This window comes from Xenopus laevis, chromosome 3S (assembly GCF_017654675.1).
Source record: "Xenopus laevis strain J_2021 chromosome 3S, Xenopus_laevis_v10.1, whole genome shotgun sequence".
In the NCBI taxonomy this organism is placed as follows: Eukaryota; Metazoa; Chordata; class Amphibia; order Anura; family Pipidae; genus Xenopus; species Xenopus laevis.
This window is the reverse complement of record NC_054376.1, coordinates 130,372,905-130,395,014: the sequence shown is the minus strand read 5'-3', so window position 1 is coordinate 130,395,014 and position 22,110 is coordinate 130,372,905. Positions and strand designations below refer to the sequence as shown.

At 45.4% G+C, this 22,110-nt stretch overlaps 1 protein-coding gene and 1 long non-coding RNA gene across 4 annotated transcripts in view; both read left to right on the top strand.

The window, feature by feature from the left end:
* The first annotated feature begins 531 nt into the window (after positions 1–531).
* On the top strand, positions 532–871 carry LOC121402288. The gene is made up of 2 exons (XR_005966721.1): positions 532–597; positions 693–871. It is a non-coding gene; the product is annotated as an uncharacterized LOC121402288 (long non-coding RNA).
* A 662-nt stretch (positions 872–1,533) lies between these two features.
* camta2.S (calmodulin binding transcription activator 2 S homeolog) overlaps positions 1,534–22,110 on the top strand; it is a 44,864-nt gene continuing 24,287 nt past the window's right edge. For 2 of the 3 annotated variants that reach the window (XM_041588986.1, XM_041588984.1), the window contains exons 1-5: positions 1,534–1,856; positions 5,527–5,640; positions 16,503–16,606; positions 21,565–21,632; positions 21,822–21,957. In XM_041588986.1, coding sequence (XP_041444920.1) covers positions 5,610–5,640; positions 16,503–16,606; positions 21,565–21,632; positions 21,822–21,957 — 339 coding nt within the window. In that variant the 5' untranslated portion in view covers positions 1,534–1,856; positions 5,527–5,609. Of the gene's footprint in view, positions 1,857–4,918; positions 5,641–16,502; positions 16,607–21,564; positions 21,633–21,821; positions 21,958–22,110 lie in introns of those variants that run through there. The other variant, XM_041588985.1, reaches the window with a different exon arrangement.

Genomic DNA, 22,110 nt, shown 5'->3' with positions numbered 1-22,110 from the left:
AAGCCTATATCTTTTTACAAAAGTGGGATTGCACCAAATTCTAGCATATCTTGAAAGCTTAGGTTGTCCTGAAAAATAAATGATATATAGTTATATATTGTTTTCCTAAACTAAAAGACCCCCCCCCCCAGGAAAGGCCCCTAAATTGAAAGAGCACAACATATTCAAAAATGGTCTGGCAATAAAAGTACCAAATTGGCCATATTGGCTGGCAGTGAGTCAGAAGCAGCAGTGAAAGGTTATAAACAATGTAACAGAAGCCCATCCTCCCCCGGCGAGTTAATGTGCTGGCTATAGCTACATTAGTTTAGAAGTCAGAAGCAGCAGTGAAAGGTTTAATACAATATAGCAGAAGCCCATCCTCCCCCGGCGAGTTAATGTGCTGGCTATAGCTACATTAGTTTAGAAGTCAGAAGCAGCAGTGAAAGGTTTAATACAATATAGCAGAAGCCCATCCTCCCCCGGCGAGTTATTGTGCGGGCTATAGCTACATTAGTTCAGGAGTCAGAAGCAAATACAATATAGCAGAAGCCCATCAGTGAGTTAATGCGCTGGCTATAGCTACATTAGTTCAGGAGTCAGAAGCAGCAGTGAAAGGTTTAATACAATATAGCAGAAGCCCATCCTCCCCCGGCGAGTTATTGTGCGGGCTATAGCTACATTAGTTCAGGAGTCAGAAGCAGCAGTGAAAGGTTTAATACAATATAGCAGAAGCCCATCAGTGAGTTAATGCGCTGGCTATAGCTACATTAGTTCAGGAGTCAGAAGCAGCAGTGAAAGGTTTAATACAATATAGCAGAAGCCCATCAGTGAGTTAATGCGCTGGCTATAGCTACATTAGTTCAGGAGTCAGAAGCAGCAGTGAAAGGTTTAATACAATATAGCAGAAGCCCATCCTCCCCCGGCAAGTTATTGTGCGGGCTATAGCTACATTACTTTAGGAGTCAGAAGCAGCAGTGAAAGGTTTAATACAATGTAGCAGAAGCCCATCCTCCCTCGGCGAGTTAATGCGCTGGCTATAGCTACATTAGTTCAGGAGTCAGAAGCAGCAGTGATAGGTTTAATACAATGTAACAGAAGCCCATCAGTGAGTTTATGCGCCGGCTATAGCTACATTAGTTCAGGAGTCAGAAGCAGCAGTGAAAGGTTTAATACAATATAGCAGAAGCCCATCAGTGAGTTAATGCGCTGGCTATAGCTACATTAGTTCAGGAGTCAGAAGCAGCAGTGATAGGTAAAACAATCTATCAGAAGCCCATCAGTGAGATAATGTGCTGGCTATAGTTCAGGAGTCAGAAGCAGCAGTGATAGGTTTAATACAATGTAACAGAAGCCCATCAGTGAGTTAATGTGCTGGCTATAGCTACATTAGTTCAGGAGTCAGAAGCAGCAGTGCAGTAGCCCAGTTGTACCCAGCCGGGAAAGAGCACATTGTACCCGTGCAGCCTGGGAGGTACCACAGCTCTTTTGTATCCCCCCATTCTATCAGCCAGTTGGTAGCGCCAGGAACACGGTCTGTACCAGTATGGAGTGAGTGAGGGGGAGGAGCTGTGGCTGGGGGAGGTAACTCTCTACACTCTCCATTTCAGCAGAGTCTTTGCGCCAGGCATCTCCCCTCTCATCGCCCGTTGATTCCCCGCTCTCTGTCAGGCTTCACGCTTCAATACCGACCCTCTTCTTAAACAACAGAAAGTAACTTCCGGGTCGCGCAGCTGTCAACTAATTCTCCCAGCGGGCCTTTCGCGGACTTCCGGTTCCGCCTCCTCCTCAGCGCCGCCCTCCTCACAGTCTGTCCAGCGTCGGCTTCCGAATTTGGCGACTGCTCAATGCTCTCCTACTCCATAACACTGCTAGAGGTATCCTTATGTGTCAGCCCGTGCTTGTCTCTTCCTTCTCTTGCTCCGCCATGTTTCCTCCCAGCCGCATCCGCTGCCCAGTGCTTTATACCTTCTACTATATCTGACTTATATCTGCCTTATATCTGCCTTCTACCTCTAGTCCTCTCCTCATAACAGCCAGCACATCAGCACAGTACCGACATGTCATGGGCCAAATCACTAGCCTCACAAGCCCAGCAACCCACCTGCCCATGTCTGACCCTACATTTCTCTTTATACATATCCATTCCCATACACAGTATGAGGGTATAGCTTATTGTGTGCCCAGAACATTCCTTCTCTGTATATTTGTATTTATACATATGGGAGGAGGAGGTGCCATATTGATTCCCTTAGACAGTACAGTATGAGGGTATAGCTTATTGTGTGCCCAGAACATTCCTTCTCTGTATATTTGTATTTATACATATGGGAGGAGGAGGTGCCATATTGATTCCCTTAGACAGTACAAAGACATTGTTGGTAATGCTGTGGGTATGAATGAGGCACAGATGATAGGTGACATATAGAATGGCAGGTGTGTTAGTTACAGTAGTAGGAAAAGACCGCTCTTACCTGTCACATGATCAGTGGTTAGAGTCAATCAAGTGGAGCGCTCACCTCCCTAATACACACTTTTTGTAGTGCCAGGTGCTGTACTGTGAGACCCACTCCTGTCGCTGGGTCAAATCGATATCCAAAAGAAAGCCAGCAGCACACTGAGTCAGGTTGCAGTTGTGTTCAAAAAGAATTATTTTATTAAGCCCATATGCAAAAGGCAACGTTTCGAGCCTACTAGGCCCTTTCTCAAGCTTGAGAAAGGGCCTAGTAGGCTCGAAACGTTGCCTTTTGCATATGGGCTTAATAAAATAATTCTTTTTGAACACAACTGCAACCTGACTCAGTGTGCTGCTGGCTTTCTTTTGGATGATCAGTGGTTAGAGTCTGTAGGAGTGTGAGTAGCTCCTATACCTATTGTGTTGCTCAGGGGTAAAGTGCAGGCTCGGGTTACTCTCCCAGGTGAGGGATCAGGGTGCAGTTACTGACACAGCAGCTCCAGTTCTCTCTGCAGTTTATGGGGATTGTGCTCCCCCTGTTCTATAGATTTATCACAATTAAGGTCACTATGGTTTGGGGGTCAGTGGACAGGGCCCAGCTGCAGGAGGTAAGTCCTGATGTGTGTATGGCTGGATATTTGTCATTATATTATGGGCAGCTCTTAATAAGAGGGGAAACACAACTGAATGCCCCCCCCATATTACTCAGCGCTATACAATGACTTCCCTGAATCAGCCTATCAGATGCTAAAGACAGGGGGCACATTGGGGGTCATTTGTAAACACTGGGCAAATTTGCACCTGGGCAGTAACCCATGGCAACCAATCAGATGATTGCTTTCAGTGTTCAACTTGCAGCTGGCTGAAAAAAAGCTAATCACTGATTGGTTGCTAATGGTTACTGCCCAGGTGCAAATTTGGCCAATGTTTATAAATGAGCCCCAATATATTTATATCCAGTTTCTGGTTTGCTGGGTTTCACTGAGAGTAGGAACCTATACGTTTGCCCATTGTGGGGGCATCACTGACCCTAGGAACCTTTACTTTTGCCCATTGTGGGGCATCTATGAGGCTAAAATATGAACACTGGGCAGATCAGCAACTGGGCAGCAACCCATAGCAACCGATAACTGATTAGCAGACAGTTGCTGGAAGGACAATGAAAGCAAACATTTGATTGGTTCCCATGGGTCACTACCTTGATCACAGTTGGTCAAGTTGTAATAAATGCCTTGGGGGGCTATCTATCATCTATCTATCTTTATAAATCTCTCTTCTGTCTATCATCTATCTATTTTCTATCTATCTATCATCTATCTTTCTATCTCTCTATCATCTATCTCTCTATCTATCTCTATTATCTATTTCTATCTATCATCTATCTCTCTATCATCTATCTCTCTATCTATCTCTATTATCTATTTCTATCTATCTATCTATCTATCTATCTATCTATCTATCTATCTATCTATCTATCATCTATCTCTCTTTTATCTATCATCTATCTAACTAGCTCCATCTATCTATATTTATCTTCTATTTCTATATATCGATCTATCATCTCTCTCTCTCTTTTATCTATCAACTATCTCTCTTCAATCTATCATCTATCTATCTTTCTTCTATTTCTCTGCAATCCATCATCTATCATCTCTCTCTCTATAATCTTTCTCCTATCTATCTCTATCATCTATCTCTTTCCCTACAATCTCTCTATCTATCTCTATCATCTATCATCTATCTATCTATCATCTATCTCTCTATCATCTATCTATCTATCTATCTATCTATCTATCTATCTCTATTATCTATTGCTATCTATCTATCATTTATCATCTATCATCTATCATCTATCATCTATCTATCTATCATCTATCTATCTATCTATCTATCTATCTATCTATCTATCTCTCTATCTCTCTATCATCTATCTCTCTATCTATCTCTATTATCTATTTCTATCTATCTATCTATCATCTATCTCTCTTTTATCTATCAAACTAGCTCCATCTATCTATATTTATCTTCTATTTCTATATATCGATATCGATCTATCGATCTATCATCTCTCTCTTTTATCTATCATCTATCGATCATCTATCTATCAACTATCTCTCTTCAATCTATCATCTATCTATCTTTCTTCTATTTCTCTGCAATCCATCATCTATCATCTCTCTCTCTATAATCTTTCTCCTATCTATCTTTCTCTACAATCTCTCTATCTATCTCTATCATCTCTCTCTTTTATCTGTCATCTATCTATCTCTCTTCTATCTATCTATCAATCATCTATCTCTATCTATCATCTATCTCTCTTCAATCTATCTATCTTTCATCTATTTCTCTTCAATCTATCATCTTTCTCTATAATCTCTCTTCTATCTATCTCTAACCAAATCTATCATCTATTTCTATCTGTCTGTCTATCTCTATCTATCATCTATCTATCTCTCTGTTATCTATCATCTTTCTCTCTTCTATCTATCTATTTATCTACTACTGTCTACTGAGCCTATGTACCCTTATGTTTGTCCATTGGGGAGGCATTACTGAGCCTATGTACCCTTATGTTTGCCCATTGGGGAGGCATCACTGAGCCTATGTACCCTTATGTTTGCCCATTGGGGAGGCATCACTGAGCCTATGTACCATTTTGTTTGCCCATTGGGGAGGCATCACTGAGCCTATGTACCCTTATGTTTGTCCATTGGGGGGGCATCACTGAGCCTATATACCCTTATGTTTGTCCATTGGGGAGGCATCACTGAGCCAATGTACCCTTATGTTTGTCCATTGGGGGAGCATCACTGAGCCTATATACCCTTATGTTTGTCCATTGGGGAGGCATCACTGAGCCTATGTACCCTTATGTTTGTCCATTGGGGGAGCATCACTGAGCCTATATACTCTTATGTTTGCCCAATGGGGAGCATCCTTTGGCCCATTGCACATCATATGTTAGCATGGCATTTTCTGTGGAAATACCTGTATATTAATGTTCTTTTCTTTTTGCTCTCTCCCTGGCTCCTGGGCACCCACCCTCCTCTGGCAATGCCACTCTTGCCTTGTTTGGCCAACGTACTTCTCAGCCACGTGTCTCAGAGGGCAGCGATTGTGGGAACAAGTCGAGTGACACTGCTTCTCTTGGCTCCGAGATGTCCAGACATTTACAATGAATAGCAAGGAGTGTGCTGAGGTCTCAGGTGAGAGGGGATGAGGGGCTGGCAGTGCCACTAGGAGGGAGATCCTTGCTGCACCCTTTTTTTCAAAATGTTGTCCTGCTGGGCATGTTGTGTCTCTCAAGAATCAGAATGCAGACTGTCCGAGTGGTCCTTGTCTCCTGGGCTTGTCTGGCTCCCATAAGTAAGGGGTAATCTTCTTGCTGTTTCCATGACATTTTACTTTCTTCATTTTATAGTGAGTTGGGGTCTCTCAATCTATTTACAGAATGAATCTCCCAAGAGCTTGCAATCAAAATAGAAATGACGAATAATAATAGGCAGCATTGTGTTTGTCAGCCAACTTTTTAAAACTACAGAACTTTGAGTGTCCAGAACATTCCTTTTCTGTATATTTGTATTTATACATATGGGAGGTGCCATATTGATTCCCTTAGACAGTACAGTATGAGGGTATAGCTTATTGTGTGCCCAGAACATTCCTTCTCTGTATATTTGTATTTATACATATGGGAGGAGGGAGGTGCCATATGGATTCCCTTAGACAGTACAGTATGAGGGTATAGCTTATTTTGTGCCCAGAACATTCCTTCTCTGTATATTTGTATTTATACATATGGGAGGAGGAGGTGCCATATTGATTCCCTTAGACAGTACAGTATGAGGGTATAGCTTATTGTGTGCCCAGAACATTCCTTCTCTGTATATTTGACATTTCTCTGTGGGGATTTTGGAACTTGGGGTGAACCTATAACCTGTACACCCCAAATCTCATGAAAGGCTCCATCCCCTCAAGAAATACAAGATGATCCTACCTTGAGGCTCCTTGCCTGCTGCCCTCAGAAAATTTGCCCCTTTCTCTTCTTGCCTGACTCCTCCACTATGTTCCCACTCTGGGGCTCACTCGGCACCCTTATAGGACAGGGGGATTTATTAGGAGTCACACTTCCTTTCTTTCTCTGCTTTTTTCCTGATGTTACTTCCCCTGCTGGATCCTCTGCCTCCCTCTCCTGAGCTCTTCCTCCTGATGCTCTGCCAGCTCACCCCAGCTTTTGCCCCCTTTTGAAAACCTTTTTGCCTGGCTTTTCCTTTGCCTTCCCAATCATTTCCACTCCTTCTCTCTGCTTCCTTCCTCTCCTGCTCTTGCCTCCTGTTCCCCTGTGACTGCCTCCTCCTGCCTCCCTCTCACTCCTCACGGGTTCCTTTTCTGCTGCTGTACCTTCTCCTGCTCACTGGCCACTTCCATCTGACTCTCCTCCAGCTCAAACACTTCCCATCCCACCCTGGGACAAAGGCACTGAATCTTATTACGCTCCTTGCTCTTGGGGCCCTGAGCCCCACACAAACTTTGGTCTCACAGTCGCTTGCTAGATGGGCCTACACCGACATTTGAAGTATTGCTGATAGCCTCAAGAGGATTGGCTAGACTGATAGCATCAAGAGGATTGGCTAGGCTGATAGCCTCAAGAGGATTGGCTAGACTGATAGCATCAAGAGGATTGGCTAGGCTGATAGCATCAAGAGGATTGGCTAGGCTGATAGCATCAAGAGGATTGGCTAGGCTGATAGCCTAAAGAGGATTGGCTAGGCTGATAGCCTCAAGAGGATTGGCTAGACTGATCGCCTCAAGAGGACTGGCTAGACTGATCGCCTCAAGAGGACTGGCTAGACTGATAGCATCAAGAGGATTGGCTAGACTGATAGCCTCAAGAGGATTGGCTAGCCTGATAGCCTCAAGAGGATTGGCTAGCCTGATAGCCTCTAGAGGATTGGCTAGGCTGATAGCATCAAGAGGATTGGCTAGACTGATAGCATCAAGAGGATTGGCTAGACTGATAGCATCAAGAGGATTGGCTAGCCTGATAGCCTCAAGAGGATTGGCTAGGCTGATAGCATCAAGAGGATTGGCTAGACTGATAGCATCAAGAGGATTGGCTAGGCTGAGAGGAAGAAATCTGAAGCTTCCTGCTGGCAACCCCCTAGTGGCAGGACCTGGACTTGCAGTTTGAGGGGGAAAAAAGTTTAATCAGTGCTGCTTTAATTAACTGTTCCTGAGTTATGTGTGTCAGGCCCAGTTTCCTTTATTCTTTACTCTTTCTTTTCAATCCCTTATACCCCTTTTCCCACCAACCTAGAAAAAGTAAGAAAGAGTAGTGCAGGCATATCAAGTAAGGACACATGAAGGCAGAGCACAAATATATGGGGGTGTAGTGATAGAAGAGAAAATGGATTGGGCAACTGAGAAGAAACAAGAGAAAAGGGGGTAAAAATAGAATGTACTGTACAGCTGATGGTGGAAACAGTATAAAAAGAGACCAAATAAAAAATAAAAGAGGAATAAAGTAGTAGCTGCACATGAGACACTAGTAAGAGAGCAGAATGGTAAAAATAGGAGGGTACATAGGCCAGCAGAATAGGGGGGCATGTTGAAAAAATGGGGTGTCAAATCCACTTCCCCTATTCATTAAACCCTGTCTCTTATTGTGTATAATGTGCCTGGGGTATCAGTTCCCACAGCCTAGATGATATATGTTTGGGGTGTCCCTCCCTGTGCTTGGGGTGCTTAATTACAGTTGTGTTTGTTGCACAGGGTGATAGAGAAGTTACTCATCTCATATTATTAAAGGAGAAGGAAAGGTTAAAAGTAAGTAAGCTTTATCAGAAAGGTCTATATAAATACACCAGTAACCCCTCAAAGTAATGCTGCTCTGGGTCCTCTGTCAAAAGAAACAGCACATTTCTTTCCTTCTATTGTGTACTCATGGGCTTCTGTATCAGACTTCCTGTTTTCAGCTCAAACCTCCAGGGCTAGGGCTTGAGCATGCTCAGTTTGTTCCTCTCTCCCTCCTGCTGTAATCTGAGCCCAGAGCTATGAGTGAGCAGGGAGAGACTCAGACAGGAAGTGATGTCACACCAAGCTAATATGGCAGCTGATGTCCAAAACAAACAAAGAGCTTCTAGAGCTGTTTACTCAGGTATAGTAAAGCATTCTACAGAATAAATATAGTGTTATAGCTTGCACTATAGTGGCTAATTTATTGGCAATAAACGTCCTCTTTAGTTTTCCTTCTCCTTTAAGTGGTGGGGTGATGATGTGCCTATATCCATTACTCTCACTGAGCACTAGATCCCACCAACACCCTCAACTATAGCTTCTTCCAGGGTTGATTCTACAGCATCACGCTGGTGTTAAACTACACCTCTCAATATCCTTAGGCAAAGGCATTAGGTGGGTGTGAGAATTATAGAAGTTCAAAGGGGAAATTGAAACGACTCCATGTGTGGTCCTTACACTGTAAATTCCCAGTTTCCCGTTTGTTTTCACTGTTCTCAAAGCAGCAGTCTATTGTGCAATAGGAATAAGCAGTACTACCCATCGTGCCATTATTACAGCTACTAACAGAGGCTCATTACAAAAACAGCTCCTTGTACTCCCCTACCTGACACACACATATAACGGGACTTTTAGCGCTGATCTGTGTGTGGTCTTTTAACTGTGATGTGGAGTGGGCAGGATCTGGGGCGGGGCTTGGGGGGCCCCGAAAATGTTGTTGTTAGGGATGCACTATTTGGGATTCGGCCGAATCCCCGAATCCTTGGTGAAAGATTCGGCCGAATACCGAACCCGAATACTAATTTGCAAATTAGTGGCAGGAAAGGAAAAAGTGGAAACAATTCTTCTTTTGTGATGAAAAGTCACGTGATTTCCCTACCCGCCCCTAATTTACATATGCAAATTAGGATTCGGTTTGGCCAGGCACAAAGATTCAGCCGAATCCTGCTGAAAAAGGCCAAATCCTGGCCGAATCCTGAACCGAATCTTGGATTCAGTGCATCCCTAATTGTTGTACCGTGCCCGGTGATTTCTAACAGCGACCCTGGACATAACACAGTTCACTCATTTCTCTTTCTTCTATCACTTGCTCTGTGTTTACAGGACATGCAGAGAGTTAAAACATCCAGACAAGGAAAGGGTTAAAGTAGCCCCCCAAAGCACAACTATCACCCTCTGCCTATGTGCCCAGATTAGAAGCAGGTGCCTCTCTCTCTGTCTATAAAGAAGGAATTGGGGAGATGTTTAGTGGACCTGCCACCCTATCACTCAAAAACCCTCCTCATTATACAACCTCTTCACAGCAGAATCCACACCCCTTGCACTTGCCACACCCCTCCAGTCACTGGCCACTCACACTTGCCCCTCCAGTCACTGGCCACTCACACTTACCCCTCCAGTCACTGGCCACTCACACTTACCCCTCCAGTCATTGGCCACTCACACTTGCCCTCCAGTCACTGGCCACTCACACTTGCCCCTCCAGTCACTGGCCACTCACACTTGCCCCTCCAGTCACTGGCCACTCACACTTGCCCCTCCAGTCACTGGCCACTCACACTTACCCCTCCAGTCACTGGCCACTCACATTTGCCCCTCCAGTCACTGGCCACTCACACTTGCAACCCCAAGCCACTGGCCACTAAGACTTGCCCCTTCAGTCATTGGCCACTCACACTTACCCCTCCACTCACTGGCCACTCACACTAACCCCTCCAGTCACAGGCCACTCACACTTACCCCTCCAGTCACTGGCCACTCACACTTACCCCTCCAGTCACTGGCCACTCACACTTACCCCTCCAGTCTCTGGCCACTCACACTTACCCCTCCAGTTACTGGCCACTCACACTTGCCCCTCCAGTCTCTGGCCACTCACACTTACCCCTCCAGTCTCTGGCCACTCACACTTACCCCTCCAGTCTCTGGCCACTCACACTTACCCCTCCAGTTACTGGCCACTCACACTTGCCCTTCCAGTTACTGGCCACTCACACTTGCCCCTCCAGTCACTGGCCACTCACACTTGCCCCTCCAGTCACTGGCCACTCACACTTGCCCCTCCAGTCACTGGCCACTCACATTTGCCCCTCCAGTCACTGGCCACTCACACTTGCCCCTCCAGTCATTGGCCACTCACACTTACCCCTCCAGTCACTGGCCACTCACACTTGCCCCTCCAGTCACTGGCCACTCACACTTGCCCCTCCAGTCATTGGCCACTCACACTTGCCCCTCTAGTCATTGGCCACTCACACTTGCCCCTCCAGTCACTGGCCACTCACACTTGCCCCTCCAGTCATTGGCCACTCACACTTGCCCCTCCAGTCATTGGCCACTCACACTTACCCCTCCAGTCATTGGCCACTCACACTTACCCCTCCAGTCATTGGCCACTCACACTTACCCCTCCAGTAACTGGCCACTCACACTTACCCCTCCACTCACTGGCCACTCACACTAACCCCTCCAGTCACTGGCCACTCACACTTACCCCTCCAGTCACTGGCCACTCACACTTACCCCTCCAGTCACTGGCCACTCACACTTACCCCTCCAGTCACTGGCCACTCACACTTACCCCTCCAGTCACTGGCCACTCACACTTACCCCTCCAGTCACTGGCCACTCACACTTACCCCTCCAGTCACTGGCCACTCACACTTACCCCTCCAGTCTCTGGCCACTCCGACTTGCCCCTCCAGTCTCTGGCCACTCACACTTACCCCTCCAGTCTCTGGCCACTCACACTTACCCCTCCAGTCTCTGGCCACTCACACTTACCCCTCCACTCTCTGGCCACTCACACTTACCCCTCCAGTTACTGGCCACTCACACTTGCCCCTCCAGTCTCTGGCCACTCACACTTACCCCTCCAGTTACTGGCCACTCACTTGCCCTTCCAGTTACTGGCCACTCACACTTGCCCCTCCAGTCATTGGCCACTCACACTTGCCCCTCCAGTCACTGGCCACTCACATTGGCATTGGCACAAACAGTTTTTGCAGCTTTGGCCATTGTTTGGGTCACTTTATTCACCAGACTTTAAAGGTGGCCATAGAATCCAAGATCCGCTCGTTTAGCGACATCGCCAAACGAGCGGATCTTTCCCCGATATGCCATTAACTGCATGGCTATATCGGGGGTAATCCGAACGATCAAATTACGATGCGCCAAGCGGCTCCGACGGGTCGGTCGGGTAAAAATCCAACCTTCCCGATCGATATCGTGGCCAGATATCGATCGGGAAGACCCGTCGGAAGCCCCCATACACGGGCAGATAAGCTGCCGAATCGGTCCAAACGACTGATATCGGAAGCCAGTTACTGGCCACTCACACTTGCCCCTCCAGTCATTGGCCACTCACACTTGCCCCTCCAGTCACTGGCCACTCACATTGGCATTGGCACAAACAGTTTTTGCAGCTTTGGCCATTGTTTGGGTCACTTTATTCACCAGACTTTAAAGGTGGCCATAGAATCCAAGATCCGCTCGTTTAGCGACATCGCCAAACGAGCGGATCTTTCCCCGATATGCCATTAACTGCATGGCTATATCGGGGGTAATCCGAACGATCAAATTACGATGCGCCAAGCGGCTCCGACGGGTCGGTCGGGTAAAAATCCAACCTTCCCGATCGATATCGTGGCCAGATATCGATCGGGAAGACCCGTCGGAAGCCCCCATACACGGGCAGATAAGCTGCCGAATCGGTCCAAACGACTGATATCGGAAGCTTTATCTGCCCGTGTATGGCCACCTTAAGTCCAACAGATTTTGTCCCACTTGCAATGTATTTAACCCCTTTCATTTGCTTATTACTGTACAATTCCTCTCAGGGCTTTATTATTAACATAGTCCCCTGTATCTCCAGCTCCTTATTCAGAGTGGCCCATCTCCTGATACCCAGCTCCCCTTGTGCAAGTGATATGTTATGTCAGTGTTTAGTTTAACCAGATATCACTCACAGTAAACAACACCACCTTTCATTCCACCACACAGGCTGCCTAGGAGTTATCTTAGACTCTCATCTGTCTTTTTCACCACACATTCAAACACTTGCAAAATCTTGTCGTATTCAACTGCGCAACATTGCTCGAATACGACCCTATCTCAGTTCAGAATCAACTAAAACACTGATTCAGTCTCTCGTCATCTCCCGCCTTGATTACTGCAACTTACTCCTCACAGGTATTCCAACAAGTCGCCTTTCACAACTCCAATCTGTTCTAAATGCGGCCGCTAGACTCATTCATCTATCTCACCACTCAACATCAGCTGCTCCCATATGTATGTCCCTTCACTGGCTCCCAATCTCTTCTAGAATCAAATTCAAATTACTTACACTCACATTCAAGGCCCTTAATAAAGCCCCTCCCTATATTTCATTTCTAATCTCCAAATACTCTCCTTTACACAACCTTCACTCTGCTTCTGATCTTCCCCTCACTTCTCCTCTCATCACTTCTGCCCATTCTCATCTACAAGACTTCTCTCTCATCACTTCTGCCCATTCTCATCTACAAGACTTCTCTCTCATCACTTCTGCCCATTCTCCTCTACAAGACTTCTCTCTCATCACTTCTGCCCATTCTCACCTACAAGACTTCTCTCTCATCACTTCTGCCCATTCTCACCTACAAGACTTCTCTCTCATCACTTCTGCCCATTCTCATCTACAAGACTTCTCTCTCATCACTTCTGCCCATTCTCACCTACAAGACTTCTCTCTCATCACTTCTGCCCATTCTCCTCTACAAGACTTCTCTCTCATCACTTCTGCCCATTCTCATCTACAAGACTTCTCTCTCATCACTTCTGCCCATTCTCACCTACAAGACTTCTCTCTCATCACTTCTGCCCATTCTCACCTACAAGACTTCTCTCTCATCACTTCTGCCCATTCTCATCTACAAGACTTCTCTCTCATCACTTCTGCCCATTCTCATCTACAAGACTTCTCTCTCATCACTTCTGCCCATTCTCATCTACAAGACTTCTATCTCATCACTTCTGCCCATTCTCATCTACAAGACTTCTCTCTCATCACTTCTGCCCATTCTCACCTACAAGACTTCTCTCTCATCACTTCTGCCCATTCTCACCTACAAGACTTCTCTCTCATCACTTCTGCCCATTCTCATCTACAAGACTTCTCTCTCTCGTCACTTCTGCCCATTCTCATCTACAAGACTTCTCTCTCATCACTTCTGCCCATTCTCCTCTACAAGACTTCTCTCTCTCGTCACTTCTGCCCATTCTCATCTACAAGACTTCTCTCTCATCACTTCTGCCCATTCTCACCTACAAGACTTCTCTCTCATCACTTCTGCCCATTCTCACCTACAAGACTTCTCTCTCTCGTCACTTCTGCCCATTCTCACCTACAAGACTTCTCTCTCTCGTCACTTCTGCCCATTCTCATCTACAAGACTTCTCTCTCATCACTTCTGCCCATTCTCCTCTACAAGACTTCTCTCTCTCGTCACTTCTGCCCATTCTCATCTACAAGACTTCTCTCTCATCACTTCTGTCCATTCTCATCTACAAGACTTCTCTCTCATCACTTCTGCCCATTCTCACCTACAAGACTTCTCTCTCATCACTTCTGTCCATTCTCATCTACAAGACTTCTCTCTCATCACTTCTGCCCATTCTCATCTACAAGACTTCTCTCTCATCACTTCTGTCCATTCTCATCTACAAGACTTCTCTCTCATCACTTCTGCCCATTCTCATCTACAAGACTTCTCTCTCATCACTTCTGCCCATTCTCCTCTACAAGACTTCTCTCTCATCACTTCTGCCCATTCTCATCTACAAGACTTCTCTCTCATCACTTCTGTCCATTCTCATCTACAAGACTTCTCTCTCATCACTTCTGCCCATTCTCACCTACAAGACTTCTCTCATCACTTCTGCCCATTCTCACCTACAAGACTTCTCTCTCATCACTTCTGCCCATTCTCACCTACAAGACTTCTCTCTCATCACTTCTGCCCATTCTCATCTACAAGACTTCTCTCTCATCACTTCTGCCCATTCTCACCTACAAGACTTCTCTCTCTCACTTCTGCCCATTCTCACCTACAAGACTTCTCTCTCATCACTTCTGCCCATTCTCACCTACAAGACTTCTCTCTCATCACTTCTGCCCATTCTCACCTACAAGACTTCTCTCTCATCACTTCTGCCCATTCTCACCTACAAGACTTCTCTCTCATCACTTCTGCTCATTCTCACCTACAAGACTTCTCTCGGGCTTCTGCTTTTCTCTGGAACTCTGCCTCCAGCTGTCAGACTTTCTTCTTCTTTCCAAACGCTACTACAGAATAAATATAGCATTCGAGCTTGCACTATTGCAGCTAATCTATTGGCAATAAAATGCCTCCGTAGCTTTCCTTCTCCTTTAATTAATCAATTATTGCTGTATCATAAATCACAAAATTGTTTCTAAAATCCTAATGTCTCAATTGTATCCTAACCTTTAGTTTATAAACTGTCACGTGTAGGGCCTCTAATCCTATTGTATGTGTAACCCTTGTTTGTTATCCACCATGTATTCATTGTTGTTATAACTAAGGTAAAGCACTGCGTATCTTGTCGGCACTATATAAATAAATGATGATGATGATAACAACCTCCCTGACCTACAGACTCTCCATTACTTTAATTGCTTTAATGATCTTATCTGATATTAGAAGAGTGTCCCCGGATCCCTCATTAGCAGGAGCTGCAATACTCTGTGTGTTTAGCACTCTGGGCCCCCTGGCAAGTAGGGTTGCCACCTGGCTAGTATTTTACCGGCCTGGCCGGTAAAAATGTTGCATGATCGCAATGTTAAGTATAGGGAAAAATCATAAAAACGTAGGATGCCCAGTATTTTTTTCTAGAAAAGGTGGCAACCATACTGGCAAGTGAAAGTATCCTTAGTAAGTTGTGGGTTACCTGGATGACCCGCTGCTGCCAGTACTTGCTCTGCTACTCTGCCCTTCCCCCAGCACTTTCCTGGGCTCTGCTGCTCCTGGGCCTCCATTGCTGGGCAGCTTGCTCTGTCTCACGGCCTTACTTGTTGTGCACAGGGAGGTGAGATATGGTGGCAGGGGCTCCCTCTGCTGGCCTAATGCCCCACTCACAGCTCGATTGCTTTGCTCTTCTATCTCCTGCCTCCGTGCTGTCCATTCTCCTGCCTCCGTGCTGTCCAATCTCCTGCCTCCGTGCTGTCCAATCTCCTACCTGGTGCTGTCCAATCTCCTGCCTCCGTGCTGTCCATTCTCCTGCCTCCGTGCTGTCCAATCTCCTGCCTCCGTGCTGTCCAATCTCCTGCCTCCGTGCTGTCCAATCTCCTGCCTCCGTGCTGTCCAATCTCCTACCTGGTGCTGTCCAATCTCCTACCTGGTGCTGTCCAATCTCCTGCCTCCGTGCTGTCCAATCTCCTGCCTCCGTGCTGTCCAATCTCCTGCCTCCGTGCTGTCCAATCTCCTACCTGGTGCTGTCCAATCTCCTACCTGGTGCTGTCCAATCTCCTGCCTCCGTGCTGTCCAATCTCCTACCTGGTGCTGTCCAGTCTCCTGTCCCCATGCTGTCCATTCTCCTGCCTCCGTGCTGTCCAATCTCCTGCCTCCATGCTGTCCAATCTCCTGCCTCCGTGCTGTCCAATGTCCTGCCTCCGTACTGTCCAGTCTCCTGTCCCCATGCTGTCTGTGCAAACACTGTCCTCCATGTTGGAATCAGAAGGCTTTTTGGCCACACTAGACCCAGATCATCAGTAGGATCTTGAGCATTAGCAGCACTCGGCACCAGTACTGGAACCTCTCCATGTGCTTTACTTTCCTCCTTCCCAGCAGCAGACAAGGCCCTCAGCCTCCCATTCAGATTTGGCCTCTCACTGGGCTTCTTTCCCTCCGGAGTGTAGAGGCTTGAGCTTTGGGTTATGGCTTTGGTAAAGGCTGGCAGACACTTTGCCATTGCTCATGATATTTTGGCCAGTGAACTTTCTCCCATTGTCTTCAATTGAACCTACTGACCCACATCTCATTCTCTGTCTGTGTAGAGAACAGCCACCATATTAAAGTCTTTCTGCCCAAGAAACTTCTCGAGTGTCTGCCCAAGTGCACTCTCCTGCCCAAAGAGAGACTGCGCTGGAACACCAATGAGGTGAGCTCTACCCACTACTGTGCCAGCTACTCTCTCTTCTGCTCTCTCTATACCTGTACTTCTGCTGTGTGTCTATCTCTCTCTTCTGCTGTCTGTCTCTCTCTCTATACATGCTCATCTGCTGTCTGTCTCTCTCTCTATACGTGCTCTTCTGCTACCTCTCTCTCTCTCTCTATATACATGCTCTTCTGCTGTCTCTCTCTCTCTCTCTTTCTATACATGTTCTTCTGCTGTCTGTCTCTCTCTCTTTCTATACATGTTCTTCTGCTGCCTGTCTCTCTCTCTCTATACATGCTATTCTGAGAGATACTCAGTACTGTTATACAGAGAGGGGAGATCAGTATCAGGAGATATACTCAGTACTGTTATACAGAGAGGGGAGATCAGTATCAGAGGAGAGATACTCAGTACTGTTTAATACCAGAGAGGGAGAGATCAGTATCAGAGGAGAGATTCTCAGTACTGATTATACCAGAGAGGAGGGATCAAGTATCAGGAGAGATACTCGAAGTAGATAGTACTGTTATACAGAGAGGAGAGATCAGTACTCAAGGAGAGATCTCAGTACTGTTACAGAGAGGAGAGATCAGTATCAGGAGAGATACTCAGTACTGTTAACAGAGAGGAGAGAGTATCAGAGGAGAGATACTCAGTACTGTATACAGAGAGGAGAGATATAACTCATCAGGAGAGATACTCAGTACTGTTATACAGAGAGAGAAGATCAGTATCAGAGAGAGATACTCAGTACTGTTATACATCAGTATCAGTACTCAGAGGAGAGATACAGAGAGGAGAGATCAGTATCAGAGGAGAGATACTGTACTGTTATACAGAGAGGAGAGATCAGTACAGAGAGAGAGATCAGTATCAGTACTGTTATACAGAGATCAGTAATCAGTCTCAGTACTGTTATTACAGAGGAGGAGAGATCAGTATCAGAGGAGATACTCAGTACTGTTATTACAGAGAGGAGAGATCAGTCCAGAGGAGGAGATACAGTACTGTTATACAGAGAGGACAGTATCAGTAGAGGAGAGATACCTCAGTACTGTTATACAGAGATAGAGAGATCAGTATCAGAGGAGAGATACTCAGTAATACAGAGAGGAGAGATCAGTATCAAGGAGAGATACTCAGTACTGTTATATACAGAGAGGAGAGATCAGTATCAGGAGAGATACTCAGTACTGTTAAGAGAGAGGAGAGATCAGTATCAGAGAGAGTACGTATACAGAGAGAGAGATCAGAGCAGTACTCAGAGAGGAGAGATCAGTATCATACTCAGTACTGCAGAGAGGAGAGATCAGTATCAGAGGAGAGATATACTCAGTACTGTTATACAGAGAGGAGAGATCAGTATCAGAGGAGAGATACTCATACTGTTATACAGAGAGGAGAGAGTATCAGAGAGATACTCAGTACTCAGAGATAGTAGGATACTCAGTACTGTTATACAGAGAGGAGAGAGATCAGTATCAGGAGAGATATCTCAGTACTGTTATACAGAGAGGAGAGATCAGTATCAGAGGAGAGATACTCAGTACTGTTATACAGAGAGGGGAGATCAGTATCAGAGGAGAGATACTCAGTACTGTTATAACAGAGAGGAGAGATCAGTATCAGGAGAGATACTCAGTACTGTTTATACAGAGAGGAGAGATCAGTATTCAGGAGAGATACTCAGTACTGTTATACAGAGAGGAGAGATCAGTATCAGGAGAGTACTCAGTACTGTTATACAGAGAGGGAGATCAGTATCAAGGAGAGATACTTCAGTACTGTTATACAGAGAGGAGAGATCAGTATCAGAGGAGAGATACTCAGTACTGTTATACAGAGAGGAGAGATCAGTATCAGGAGAGATACTCAGTACTGTTATACAGAGAGGAGAGATCAGTATCAGAGGAGAGATACTCAGTACTGTTATACAGAGAGGAGAGATACTCAGTACTGTTATACAGAGAGGAGAGATCAGTATCAGGAGAGATACTCAGTACTGTTATACAGAGAGGAGAGATCAGTATCAGGAGAGATACTCAGTACTGTTATAACAGAGAGGAAAGATCAGTATCAGAGGAGAGATACTCAGTACTGTTATACAGAGAGGAGAGATCAGTATCAGAAGAGAGATACTCAGTACTGTTATACGAGAGAGGAGAGATCAGTATCAGAGAGAGATACTCAGTACTGTTATACAGAGAGGAGAGATCAGTATCAGAGGAGAGATACTCAGTACTGTTATACAGAGAGGAGAGATCAGTATCAGGAGAGATACTCAGTACTGTTTATACAGAGAGGAGAGATCAGTTCAGAGGAGAGATACTCAGTACTGTTATACAGAGAGGAAGAGATCAGTATCAAGGAGAGATACTTCAGTACTGTTAGAGAGGAGAGATCACAAAGGAGAGATACTCAGTACTGTTATACAGAGAGGAGGAGATCAGTATCAGAGGAGAGATACTCAGTACTGTTATACAGAGAGGAGAGATCAGATCAGGAGAGATACTCAAGTACTGTTATACAGAGAGGCAGTACTCAGTACTATAACCGAGAGGAGAGATCATATCAGAGAGAGATACTCAGTACTGTTATACAGAGAGGAAGAGTCAGTATCAGAGGAAGATACTCAGTACTGTTATAACAGAGAGGAGATCAGTATCAGAGGAGAGATACTCAGTACTGTTATACAGAGAGGAGAGATCAGTATCAGAGGAGAGATACTCCAGTACTGTTATACAGAGAGGAGAGATCAGTATCAGAGGAGAGATACTCAGTTACTGTTATACAGAGAGGAGAGATCAGTATCAGGGAGAGATACTCAGTACTGTTATACAGAGAGGAGAGATTCAGTATCAGGAGAGATACTCAGTACTGTTATACAGAGAGGAGAGATCAGTATCAGGAGAGATACTCAGTACTGTTATACAGAGAGGGAGATCAGTATCAGGAGATACTCAGTACTGTTATACAGAGAGGAGATCAGTATCAGGAGAGATACTCAGTACTGTTATACAGAGAGGAGAGATCAGTATCAGGAGAGATACTCAGTACTGTTATACAGAGAGAGAGATCAGTATCAGAGGAGAGATACTCAGTACTGTTATACAGAGAGGAGAGATCAGTATCAGGAGAGATACTCAGTACTGTTATACAGAGAGGAGAATCAGTATCAGGAGAGATACTCAGTACTGTTATACAGAGAGGAGAGATCAGTATCAGGAGAGATACTCAGTACCTGTTATACAAGAGGAGAGATACAGTATCCAGAGAGATACTCAGTACTGTTATACAGAGGGAGGAGAATCAGTACTAGAAGAAGATACTCAGTACTGTTATACAGAGAGAGGAGATCAGTATCAGAGGAGCAAGATACTCAGTACTGTTATACAGAGAGGAGAGATCAGTATCAGAGGAGAGATACTCAGTACTGTTATACAGAGAGGAGAGATCAGTATCAGGGAGAGATACTCAGTACTGTTATACAGAGAGGAGAGATCAGTATCAGGAGAGATACTCAGTACTGTTATACAGAGAGGAGAGATCAGTAGCAGGAGAGATACTCAGTACTGTTATACAGAGAGGAGAGATCAGTATCAGAGGAGAGATACTCAGTACTGTTATACAGAGAGGAGAGATCAGTATCAGAGGAGAGATACTCAGTACTGTTATACAGAGAGGAGAGATCAGTATCAGAGGAGAGATATCAGTACTGTTATATCAGAGAGGAGAGATCAGTATCAAGGAGAGATACTCAGTACTGTTATACAGAGAGGAGAGATCAGTATCAGAGGAGAGATACTCAGTACTGTTATACAGAGAGGAGAGATCAGTATCAGAGGAGAGATACTCAGTACTGTTAGGCTAAGGCCACACGGCGCGATTTCGCCGCGATTCTGCGCTGGGCGAGTTGTCGCTGCGTTTTTTAAGCCGAAATAGCTTTGCTAATTTTGGCGCTGGCGTCAATGCAAATCGCGGCGAAATCGCTGCGCTAATTCACACGCGGTGATTCTTTTTCTACTGTCGCCCGGAAACGCCCAGCGAGGCAACTTCGGGCGACAATAGAAAAAGGATCGCCGCTGTGTGAATTAGCGCAGCGATTCGCCGCGATTTGCATTGACGCCAGCCCCAAAGTTAACAAAGCTATTTCGGCTTAAAAAACGCTTAAAACCGCAGCGACAACTCGCCCAGCGGCGAAATCGCGCCGTGTGGCCTTACCCTTATACAGAGAGGAGAGATCAGTATCAGAGGAGAGATACTCAGTACTGTTATACAGAGAGGACAGATCAGTATCAGAGGAGAGATACTCAGTACTGTTATACAGAGAGGAGAGATCAGTATCAGGAGAGATACTCAGTACTGTTATACAGAGAGGAGAGATACTCAGTACTGTTATACAGAGAGGAGAGATCAGTATCAGAGGAGAGATACTCAGTACTGTTATACAGAGAGGAGAGATCAGTATCAGAGGAGAGATACTCAGTACTGTTATACAGAGAGGAGAGATCAGTATCAGGAGAGATACTCAGTACTGTTATACAGAGAGGAGCAGATCAGTATCAGAGGAGAGATACTCAAGTACTGTTATACAGAGAGGAGAGATCCACGTATCAGAGGAGAGATACTCAGTACCCGTTATACCAGAGAGGAGAGATCAGTATCAGAGGAGAGATACCAGTACTGTTATAAAACAGAGAGGAGAGATCAGTATCAGGAGAGATACCAGTACTGTTATACAGAGAGGAGAAGATCAGTAATCAGAGGAGAGGTACTGCCAGATACTGTTTATAAACAGAGAGGAGAGATCAGTATCAGAGGAGAGATACTCAGTACTGTTATACAGAGAGGAGAGATCAGTATCAGGAGAGATACTCAGTACTGTTATACAGAGGATAGATCAGTAAGAGGATATAGATAGTCCTTAGTGCTGTGTAGTAACAAATATGTCTGTTGTGTAGGAAATTGCATCGTATCTCATCACATTTGAGAGACATGAGGAGTGGATGTCCTGTGCCCCTAAGACAAGGTACTGGTTCCCAGTTTCAGACCAGTGTGTATGTTTCATGTTGCTGGTGTGTATCTCTCTGGCAGTGTCGCCTGTCTCACACACTCACATAGACAAGCACTTTTATGTTCTACTGCTGCTTTTGGGCATAAACAGAATTGGGTGGGGGCGGAGCTTACACGTAAATAATGAGCCAATTTCTTACACCAGACCTCAGAATGGCTCCATCATTCTCTATAATCGTAAGAAGGTGAAATACCGCAAGGACGGCTATTGCTGGAAAAAGAGGAAAGATGGGAAAACAACACGGGAAGATCACATGAAACTGAAAGTGCAAGGAATGGAGGTGAGCTACCTGATGACATTAAAGGGGAAGTTAACCCTCAGATATTTATAGCATGCCCTTTTATTTTCTTAAGTTTTAACTGATGGTCTTCATTATTCAACGGCTGCTGTTATTTTCCTTGTTTATAAACATAAACCAATTGCTATCCTGTGG